This window comes from Tinamus guttatus, unplaced genomic scaffold (genome assembly GCF_059628265.1).
Source record: "Tinamus guttatus ecotype Peru unplaced genomic scaffold, ASM5962826v1 Tinamus_guttatus_pri_ptg000208l, whole genome shotgun sequence".
In the NCBI taxonomy this organism is placed as follows: Eukaryota; Metazoa; Chordata; class Aves; order Tinamiformes; family Tinamidae; genus Tinamus; species Tinamus guttatus.
The window spans coordinates 6884802-6895977 of NW_028288742.1; the positions used below are offsets into that span (position 1 = coordinate 6884802).

Sequence of the window (11176 nt, forward strand, 5' to 3'; positions counted from 1 at the left end):
GAGTGGTCTTTGAAACCCTCCGTGCTGACGTGACCCTGGAGCTGCAGCCGGCGCGAAGGTCCTGAGCTGTGACTCTCCGCTGACGGCGTGTCCACAGGCTGCTCCACGCACTTCTGCGCTGGGCTCAGAGTTGTCTTCTGTTGCATGTTTTTCCTTCACTTCTGGCTTCCATGTGTCTTTTGCCAGGTCTTCCATGTAGATCAGAAGATAACACACAGTTGACTGCTTTGGCTGAACAGCAAAGTTGTGCTTTTTTTTTTATTATTATTTTTAATTATTTTCTTTAAACACAGGTTGGCAGTAGGGAGGAAACTTATCTAGGGGTTGCCTGAACTGTGCCTTAAAGAAAACTATAGTTGCCCCCAAAACTATAGAAGTTGTTTAGATTCTTATTTCTTTCTCCCCATCCCTGCATGTAGGATTTGAACAAGCAGTCTGTAATGAGGCAAGGAAAGTTGGACTCTTGCAGGAGCACGGGTGCATGGGTGGCACTGCACCCCTCACAAAGAGGCCAGAGCAAGGACGATGGTTTAAGGTCCTACCTCCACTCACCTAAGGCCCAGTGTTGTGCACAGGTTTTGTGCGGACTCTCTGCATGCGCTGAATGTCATCCTGTCAATGTGAGAGGGCTCTGCTCTCTGAGCCTGGAGCACCTCCATGGCTTCACAAGCAAATTGTGTCCATGTACCTGTGCGTTAGTTCTCTACCTGTTTGACACAAAGAATAGAGCTGCTGCAGTTCCTTATACTAGGGAAATTCGTATACAGACTTCAGCACTGCAGAACCACAAACCCTGGCTACGGGAGCAGCACAGGGGCTGGCATGGGCTGTTGGCAGCTGGGAACTAGAGGAAGGAAAGCTGGTTGCCCATGGGAGATCACGTAACAGTCCTGAATAGTGTGCAGAAGAGCTATTCTGTTTCTGTTTGAACTCAACTAAAAGTAGTGAAGAGGGTCCGAGTGTTTTGTTCCACTGCCCCTGCCCCCCTCAGCAGTTGTTAACCCCCAGAGCCAAGCAGTGCTGGGACTGTGTGGTTGTTGAACTGCCATCCCCTGTGCTCCCAAGCCCTGGTAAAACAGGAGATTGCGGCTTCTTCCGGCAGAAGACAAAGTCCTGTCATTGGCAGTTTTGGCAAAGGCACTTCCAGGAAGAACAGGGAGCAATTTCTAGTAGGCAAGAATGCGCCTCCGCTGTGCGGTTTCCAGGCCTGTGTACAGTTGGCTTTTTAAATCAGTAATTTGAGTTTTGGCACTCCTGCTGACTGCCTTGAGGCAGTTATAATGCCAGCAAAGCAAACTGCTCCCTTTACCAGGCATCTTTGCTAAATGTTTTATTCTCCACTGAGGGCTTTGGTCTGCCCTCTGGGCTGACAGACAGGAAGGTAACTAGGGAAGGTAAGTGTGGGCTTTGGAGGGCACAAAAGAAATCTGGTTTGCCTGCAGGCTCACTTTTATGAACAGATGTTTCCTGTTTCCCCTGTTGTCTCTAGCTCCACTTAATCCTAATTTGCTTTTATTTTTAATTTTATTTTTGATTCACTGAATCTTAACTCTTAACTCCCTTTCAAGAAGGCAGCATGAGCCACCAAGCTACTTGCTTCCCTGCTGCAGGTTGAATATGGAGGGAGCATGCTGGGAAGGGGAACGAGGAAGGTCTTGCTGAAGGGAATGTTCATGTACATTAATTGCACAACGTATTGGCTGTGTATCATTTTGTGTTGACTTTCCTGCCTTCTCTGTCTCAATTATCAATATACCCCCTTTAGTTCACAAAGGTGCTTGTTTGCTTTGTTTCCCATATGTTCCTAGCCAGTGGTTTGTGTTAGAGAGAAAGGCCTTGCATAGTTAAATTTTAGAGAGTCCTTTCCTCTAAAGGCCTTCCTGACATGCAGGAGCTTCCTCAGGGCTCCCCTTTGTGTGCTACTAGATTGGAATGAGAGGGGAATGCAGGACAAGTGTCGGTGGCCCCTGGCATTCCTCTACCTTGTCCTAGGCTGCTTTGCCACCCAAAGGAGGCACATGGGACAGTGAATGCTCAAGCAGATTGCAGGCTCCAGGAAGCCAAGAGGCCCCTGCTGCGAGCCAGTGTCAAGCATGCAGGCCTCACTTTGGCTTGCTGGGGTGCACAGCATGTCAACAGGGCTTGGTGGCACCAGAAAGGAGCAAAGAGTGGATGAGAACTGTTAAAAAAAAAAAAAAAAAAATGGGTGAGAGGGGAGGAAAATTTAAAAAAAAAAAAAAAAAAAAAAACACAGCTGAAAGCTACCATGTCTAACTGCTTTATTTAAAGCCCTACAGAGGCACTTCCATACCTGGAAGGTGACCGCAAACTCTTATAGCCCAATGCTGATTCTCAGAGGCACAGAATGGTTAACAAACTCAAATAGAAGCGAGGTAGGCAGATCTTTCATAGTCCAAGCACCAAGATCTCAAGTTGGCTCCTACCTGTGTGCAGAAGTAGAGATACTCACATCCCACCTGATCTTGTGGAGGTAGGGTTCCTCTGGTCCTGTCAGACTGTATGGGGGAGGAAAGGGGTCTTTATTTAGCATAGCTCAGGGGCTGTTCATGTGTTTGGGGGCACAATTCCCATTCTTCCCTTTTGGTCCAGACAGCTTGGTCTCTTAAGCTTGTTGCTGAGGTGCAGCAACCAAGAACGTGGCCCAAAAAGCACCTGTTTGCAACCCAGAGAGGTCATTTTTGTACCAGCCAAGAGGGCCTTGACTGCATATTGGGTAAAAGGGCTCTACCTTGAACCCTGCTTGACTTCTTTACAAGTCTGTTTTGATTTCTAGTTTGCTTCCCAGCCTCCTCAGTTTTTGCAGAGATAGCATCTCCACAATGAGGCTCAGGGAGCATAAACAAGAAGAGCAGTGTGAAATGCCCAGTCCCATGGGAGGGAGGTGTGCTGGTGAGAGAAGAGCTCCTTGCAGAAGACTTATATGGTCAGCAGGGAGAATCCTGTAGTGCAATCACATTGTCCAACAGGCATAAATAAGGGCAATCAGCAGCCCCATGGCCACAGCAAAGGCAGCGTTCTTGCGATTTTCCTTGCGAAGCACCCTCAGTTCTTTCTCTGTGAAACAAACAAAAAAACTTTGCTTGCAGTTGCAGCACACAAAATCATTTCTCCTTTCAAAGCTATCTTATAGGATCAAGGCTACTCTAGGCTAGTGGCAGGTCCCTTGGGATCAGTATGCGAAGCTGATGATTATGGGAAGTGCTGTGCAGGAAGCAGACAGCAAGAGCTCTTATCCCTGCCCCTCCTGCCCTCCACTGACTGATGCCAGTTGGGTTTTTTTTTCCAGCTCAAGAGGGATAAAGAGGGTCTGGATTCTTTTTACAAAATGCTGATTTGGCAGCTGTGTCTTGTCTGCCTGAGTCCAAATTCAAAGGCAGAAGTTGGAGGTGGCAGGAGCTTGAACAGGAAGCTAAGCAGAGCACTGATCCCAGCCAGCCCAGAGGGACTGTTTTTAATGAAGCTCTTACCATAGTTGTCAGCTTTGGTCATTAGTAAGTTTTTCTCTCTCTCCAGCGACTTTCTGTAATGAGAAGACTTGATTACCTGCAAGGCACAACACAGTCTGTTTCTCTGCTTACATGATGGAAGAGAAACTCTGCCCCACCAGCAGTGATAGTTGTTCACAGAATGTATGAGCCCCCCACGCTTGCAAAGGGCTGACAGTTTGGAAACGCCTAGCTGAACAGGAGGAGAGCTGCAGCAGTTCAATGACAGAGCTTTGGGGAGGGAAAACGTTGTGTGTCTGCTTTCAGGCCTGTGCCACTGTATGCAAACAGGCTCAGAAGGGTCTGTCAGAGATCCCCCTCCCCTGCTCTACCAGGTGGAATAAGCAATTCTGCAGTAGGTCCAAACAGGGTAGGGCGCGTACGTGCTCTCTGCTAGATCCTGCCCCTCCAGCACAGCCTGGCTTAGTGCTAAAAGACTGTAACTCTCTGACCTATTAAAGCTGAGATCCTTTTCTCAGAGATACCTGCTTTATATAAATTCCTCAACTCAGGGAGATAAGCTGTACCCAGACCCAGTAACAAAACATTTAAGCTGTTACTAGACACAAAAATCAGGATAACAACTAACACCACCACCTACCCAGCCTGTCTTCAGCTGCACAAGATGATTAATTAATATGCAGTTTAAAATATAAAAGCAAAACAAATTGCCTGAAAGCAGCAGCCTTTCCACTACAGCAGTGAGAACACTGCCACTCCTTTCAGACTGTGTACCCATAAATAAACATGCACTAACAAATTATCTCCCTTTTCAGAGCAGACAGTAGTATTACAAGAGGGAAGACAGTAAGTGTAATAGAGTTTGTTGTTTCCCTGGAGGTAAAGCAAGAATCTGTAAGAGAGAAAGATCCAAACCTAAGTGTACAGCCAGTTAAGTGACAGGCAGCAGGATAGGAAAGAAGGGCTCTTGGAGACTACTGGGGGAAAAGAAAGGTAGGAAGCAGGCCCCGAGGAAGTGAGAAGAGAGATCTGCCACCGCCCCTGCAATGCTGCTTGGAAAATTGCTTTTTGAAGCAAGTCAAGGGAAAGTGGGGGTGGGCTTTGGGGTGGCAGAAAGCAAGAAAATGTGATAATTGAACTTCACAGTGCAAAAGCAGATCTTCCCTGTGTGTAGTGCTTCCTAGATCAAGATTCTGATCGGGGGACAAGGACTTTCTTCCATGGCTTGGGAATAATCTGAGTTATGACAATAGGATTTTTCTTTCTACCTGCACACAAAGTGTGAAATTCAGAAAAGGCTCAAGGAATTCCCACATCCCAATTCTCTGCTCTGGGTCCCACACTTCAGAGAGAAATCTGCACATGTTTCATTCTGTCAAGTTACTGCACCTGGCAGCAGACAAAGCATCCAAACAGTAAGACAGAGGACCTAGATAAAAGACTGATGATGTGGAGATACAGAGAGGAGGGAGACAGGCCCCTGTCCAAATATGAATGGAAATACAAAATTCCAGTAAAGGAAGAGAAAAGAGAGAAAGGGGCTGGCTCAAGGAATGGCAAATGGAGAGCAAAGTAACAGAAGGGAAAGGGAGAGCAAAGAACGTAAGTTGAGGATGGAAAATCTCAGTATGTGAGTCACTGCTAGGGCCATTTCTGACTGGATTCTATGGGATATGTTCCTGTAGAGCAGAAAACGGGAACCAAGAAGACTGCTTCTTTCCTAGGCCTACATCTGAGCTTTCCATATTCTGCTAGGAGCAGAGCGATAGGATGTTGAAGACTCCAGAAAAGGCATGTCCTCAAGCTCACAGATTTAAGAATCTGAAGACTTTAGTTGGGGGAAGCCCCCCAGCTTTTGCAGCCTCCTAAGAATTAAAGACTGATCTCTTGCTTCACGTGCCAGGGAGATATCAGTTCTGCCTCTGTCTCCTAAAAAAGTCCCAAAGCCCCTTGCTTCAATCTCACCTCAAAAGACTATAGTTGCCTGTTCTATGTCAGCAACACATCTCAGGGGAATTGTCCCTCATCCCTTTCCCAAGGAAAGGCAGGCGATCATTGCATCCCTGCACCCAGGTGTCCTTGCAACACAAGCAGGGCTACAGTCATTTCCCTCAGCCTCCTGAGCTGAGCAGCCTCCCTCAGCTGAGCTCCTGAGCAACCTGAGAAGTGGTTGTTACTTGGCAGCCTCCACAAGCTTTGAGTAGCAGGATGTAGTAACCTTTCCATGTCTTACAGAGCTGTTTTCTATCAGACCTGGAGCCAGTTCTGCAAATAAACAGGGAGGTCCATACACTGCCTGGCTAGATACGCTGCAGGTCTGAGTGAGGCTCAAGATCAGCTCCGTCCCTGTATCCCTAAACTTCTCACACAGGTTCAGTTCCCCCACTAAGCACCAAGCTGGGGGAGGACAGTTGCTCTAAGAGCTCTTGCTGGGCACCACAGCGGGACGGCAGCTGCCTGACGTGCATGGCCGAGCTGGGAAAGGCAGGGACCACAGCTACCTTCCTTCGGGGCTGAGCTTCTCCCTGCGCAGCTTCAGGTCCACCTCTTCCATACTCTGTCTGCAGAGCGCCAGCTTCTCCTCCAGCCCATCGATCTGAAAAACAGAGCAGTCACTCATTGCTTCTCCCAACCAACGCGGATGCATCCCTGCTCAGAAGGGAAAGAAGTCCAGCCGCTCCACCTCTTGCCTCCACAGCTAGGCCTGCAAGGCCTGTAGAGGTAAATGATCCTGAGCTACATGCAAATAATGCTAAGCTGAACAGAAAGGTTAAAATCCCTGAGAAATGCACACCATGGCTTCTGCCCTGCTCACACACCTCCAGCCTACATCAAGTTTTGGCAGCAACATGGTGCCACAGCAACGAGAAACCAGTTTTCTTCCTGGCAGATTATCTTCTCCACACACACACTGGAGTATCTTCCCATAGGAGAGAGCAGAGGCAATTCTGTATAAACACAACAGAACTGATCTACTTGCCTGGATGTGGGGAGTCGTTGCACAACAGGGAATCCCGCTGTGGCCCAGGAGTTCTAGGAATCATTGCTCTTACATGTCTGGCAAGCAGAGCGTAGGCATCACAAGGAAAACTTTGTGTTTCATGCTTGTTCCCAGCTGGGATTCAGTGGGACTGATCACATAATAAGAACATACCTTCCCAGCCTGAAAGACACTAGTCCAAACTATGAGCAGAGCAGTATCCTGATATGCCAGTGCTATTGCCTCACTTGGAGTTTGGGACCTGCTCCTGCATGCTAGGAGTCTCTCACAGCTAAGCCATCCAAGCAACTCTTCGCTGCGAGGCAAAAGGAAACAGAGAAGAGTTAATAAACACAGGAGAAATCAGAGCAACCTGTCTGAGAACTACTGCTTATTCTTGAGGCTGCCAAGGAATCTCCTAGAAGCCTGCAGCACAAGGGAACCTGTAAAGCTTTGGCACAATCTCCAGGGGCAGCTCTGCAGGAGAGGGCAATCCTGGATGCAGTTTCACACTTGAGCTTACTGTGGATGAAAGGAAACCTTTTCCTCATACTGACAAATGCAACAAGAGGTTAGTTGGGGCCCAACCTAGGCCTGTCTGAGGTCTGCATGAAAATGAAGAGCTGAGCTCTCTAGCAGGATGCTGAACCATCACTGCACCTCACATGAACATGTCTTTGTAACAGCAGTCTGAGCACCGTTGTGAATGAAGTATGGAGCGCAAATGCTAAAGACAGTCCCCTGGGACGCAGCTAAAGCACCGCTCTTACACTACAGCTCCAAAAGGTACCACTAGGCAGAGTCATTTTCATTGAATTCTGACAACACGCACAAAATCTGGAGACTCTTCACACCAGGGACACACAGAGTAGCTTTCAGTCTAAACTAACTTACGCATTTATTACAAATCTCATTTGTTGGGACCCTCTTGGGAGCGCAAGTCTAAAATGGGTAGCACAGAGGGAGGGAGCTTTGCTCACAGAGCTGAGCTGTATCCCTTTTAATTCATTTTGCAATGAATTAATAAAAGCTTTCTTTTCAGCATGAAGGCTAAAAGCACTTTTCAAGAACTAGCATCCTCCCTCTGCTTTCATGAATTTCCTAATTAAGATGCTGGCAAAGAGCCATATCACACATACATTGACATCCAGCAGCGTTAGGTAATGAGGTTTTCATCTTCTGACCCTCACATAAATCAGGTTAAATCCAGCTGAAGAGGTGGAGGCAAAGAAGAAATAAAAGTTTTTGCTGAGCAGTCTCCTCATGCCCATCACCTGCCAGGACACTTGAATAGTTCTTTTCACAAGGGAATTAGGGGTTCTTGCATCCACAAATTTGTCTGGATTATTAAAATCAATCTAGCAGAGATGAGTTGTGTTTAAAATCACAACCTTGCGCTTAAAGGAGTCACTCAAATTTCACCATTCTGACAAGTCATTTCATAGATGCTGTGCCCACAGCACGCTTGGAAATATTTGCCAGGTAAGCTACTACACCACCGAAGATGATCAGTCCACGAAGCCTAACATAAATCCTGCAGATGAACCCTCTGTTTTGGTAAAGGAGATCCCTCCTGCCTCTTGTCCTTCGCAGCCCATCCAGACTGTCTCAGCTCACATCAGAGGCCCTGCAGGGTGTCACGCGGATGTAACCACACGGCACCATCCTCTGCGTTCTGGGAAATTCTTTTAACAGCTTTTTTGAGTAGCGACTACATGCTCCTTTTCCCCTGTTCTAATACTCCTACCTAGGCACTGATCAGTCACTGTGAGGAACAGGATCTGAGCAACACATGTTAACAATTCCTTCTGCAAACACACACGTGGCATTTGCCTGAGTAAAAGGTGTTTTCCTTGTATTTAATAACACCACTTTTTTTTTCTCCGAACATGTTTAGCTGCTGTCTACACCCAAATATGTATTTTAAAGGCTACAACATCCCATGATAAGGAGTTTCATGTCCTAGTCTATAGTTATGTGAAGGTTGGTACGCTTGCCTTGTGTTTGCATCTGCTAGTTTCATTTGATAGACTTTTGTACTGAGGAGCCTATGAACATGTTTTATGTTACTGTTTGAAACCACAAGTAGTGATTTTATGAGATCCCCTTTTGGTCATTTGTTTTCTAGCTTACAGGGACGTTCTCTACTTCATCATTTCTTGTGCCAGTTGTCCACACCTTTGATTATCCTTGTCTCTCTCTCCAAGATCTTCCCAGTTTTATGACACTGCTGCCAGAGTGACCAGGGTCTCACTACCTTCATTCTCCTCATCAATTCCATCAAGGGCAATTTAGTGTCATCTTCTGACATGTGGTCCCACTGACAAGAAAGCCGTACAAAACAAGTGGCATAAACTTAAATGACCACCATAGTATAGAGAAGCATTTATATCCATTAAACTAGACCACATTAATTGCAGCTGTAATTTGTAAGTGCAAGCTCATCCGATATGCAGATTTAAACAGACATAAGTGTCCATGTAGAAAATTGCATTCATTTAGCATCATGACTTTAAACAAGCATGACACTGCCTGGAATAGGCCTTTCAGAGATAACCATGCACCATGTCGTATTAAGACTCATTTGGAAGGTTTTCTTTACAACTGTAACAGCTCAGAAGGTAATATAAACTGAATGAAAATTTAAATTATGAAATCACTATCACAGCTGTGAAGCATTCTGACACCAGATATACCTAAAACAGAAACTTTTCTTCCTCTAGCTTAAAATGATTTTGTTTTCTTTCTCCACAATTTGTGTTCAGTACTTTCTCTTCATTGCAAGCAAAATGATTTTATTGTTTAGTAGTAATTTTGCACAGGGGTTAAATTTTCATCTAGAACACCCCCAAGAAGAGTAGTCCTATGGTCCTTTCAAATGCAGCTTCTACCATGATAGCTTTTTTAAAAAATAAAGATACTCGAAGTCCCCAAATGTAATAATTTTCTATGGCAGCTAAACCCAGTCCCTTTTCATTCTGTGATGAGGAGGTCTCAGAGAAAGGCTCATGGTTGTTATCACTTCCCTTTTCAGAAGGCAGCATCTCATCTCTCATTGCCTGTCAGAACCCTCCCCTCTGGACTCCTTTTGGCTGCTACATTAGGGTTAGGGTGCTCAGAAATGTCTATCTTCTCCAGCAAGGCCTAACTAGATGAAGTAGAGCATAGCATTAGCATCAACTGCACTCCCAGTCATATGGCACAACGTGACACTCGCATTTTTCATCAGCAGCACATGAAGCACATACGGCATGTCCCAGGTCCTTTTGGCAGCCCTCCTGGGTGTTTTGTGTAAGTTCATCCAAAAGACTTAGTGAGAGAGAGAGAGAATCTACAAGATCCATTGGATTGGGTCTGCCTCATTTCTGCCATTTGTTAGATGGGTTCTGGCTTCTGTTCTCCCAGTATTTATAACCCACAGACCTGAGGTGTGGGCTCTCCCCAGCCTCTTCTACCACAGTCAAGGCAGCGCCCATCAGTGCAAGAGCCAAAACAACATCTGCTTCAGAGGGACCTTAGAAATGTACCCCATTTGTTACATGCAGGGCTGAAATGAAACGTGCTATGACAGCAGACTTGCTGCTGCTCCAAAGACTGTGAAACACCCAAAGGTAGCAATAAATACAGTTTCAGAAGGAGGACAAATGCAAGTCTTTTCCCTTTCTGTGATGTACTGGCACCCTCCTCCACCCTGCATACTGCTTCACTTACTACCGCAGAGTTGCCCAAGAAACAGCCTGGCCTGAGCTCATTTAATCGCGGTCTCGAAGACAGGGCTGCGCGTGGGCGCACGAGCGAGCGAGGAGCAGGAGCTCACCGCAACACCTGCTGAACTGCCTCTCCACGCACGTCACCCAAAGCCTCTTCTCAAGGGTTCTGCCAAAGCATCACACGGTTCGAGGCTTGGGATTAGGAACCTGGCCCTTCTGCAGGGAAGGAAACGCAACCCACAGGAACACTAGAGCCGGAAACATTCCCGACTCGTGGCAGTCACAGAGCAGACTGATTTGTGGTGCCTGGCTTCATGCCAGGGAACTCCTCACAGGTGAGGGATGCACTGCACTTTGCCCATTAACAGATGCTTTAGTAGATCAACACACTGCAGCCTCTTAATAGGGAATTTTAATAAGATCAGAATAGCAGCTGTGGCCACAGCTAAGCTCAGCGTGGCGCTTCCCACTTGCAGGAGAGCCCCACCAAGGGACTTCGCACACAGAGGCTGCAGCTGGGCTGAACTCCAGCAAAATGGAGAGCAGGGCCGGGGCAGACAGGAGGGCAGCGCCCCAGGCCTCTGCCCCTGCCCCATCCCTGCCCCACCAGAACACCCCAGAGCACGGCCACCCCACAGCTACCCCATAACCTCGCCCCCATGCACAGCCCGCCCCATCTCACCTCGCAAGCCACGCTCTGCCCCGCTCGCTTCTTGCCCATGGTGGTGCCGGCCCGGCGCGGCCGCGCATGCGCGCGCCCCCCCTTGCCCCTCCCCTCCGCACAGCCCGCCCGCGGCCACGTCCGCGCCGCCATCTTGGTGAGGGGCTGTGCTCGGAGGCAGCCGCCATCTTGGTGAGGGGCTGTGCTCGGGGGCAGCCGCCATCTTGGTGAGGGGCTGTGCTCGGGGGCAGCCGCCATCTTGGTGAGGGGCTGTGCTCGGGGGCAGCCGCCATCTTGGTGAGGGCGCCCTCACCGCCGGCGGGGATGGCGGCGGGAAGTGGCCGAGGAGGGGGCAGCT

The 11176-nt window shown here is 47.9% G+C and overlaps 1 protein-coding gene across 1 annotated transcript; it reads right to left on the minus strand.

Annotated features, from left to right (window-relative positions):
• Positions 1-2952: 2952 nt before the first annotated feature.
• Positions 2953-10900, minus strand: CCDC167 (coiled-coil domain containing 167). Its single transcript, XM_088524239.1, has 4 exons — positions 10840-10900; positions 5969-6063; positions 3489-3541; positions 2953-3075 (listed from the first exon to the last, which is right to left on the minus strand). The coding sequence occupies exons 1-4, from the start codon at positions 10876-10878 to the stop codon at positions 2972-2974; spliced, it is 291 nt and encodes a 96-aa protein (XP_088380365.1). The 5' UTR covers positions 10879-10900; the 3' UTR covers positions 2953-2971.
• Positions 10901-11176: the final 276 nt, after the last annotated feature.

Excerpts from the sequence above, each read along its gene's own strand:
- CCDC167 (XM_088524239.1), bottom strand. The coding sequence starts at position 10,878 with ATGGGCAAGAAGCGAGCGGGGCAGAGCGTGGCTTGCGAG. Across the intron at positions 6,064-10,839 it reads GGCAGAGCGTGGCTTGCGAG|ATCGATGGGCTGGAGGAGAA; the intron begins GTGAGATGGGGC and ends TCTGTTTTTCAG. Across the intron at positions 3,542-5,968 it reads AAGCTCAGCCCCGAAGGAAG|AAAGTCGCTGGAGAGAGAGA; the intron begins GTAGCTGTGGTC and ends TTCTCATTACAG.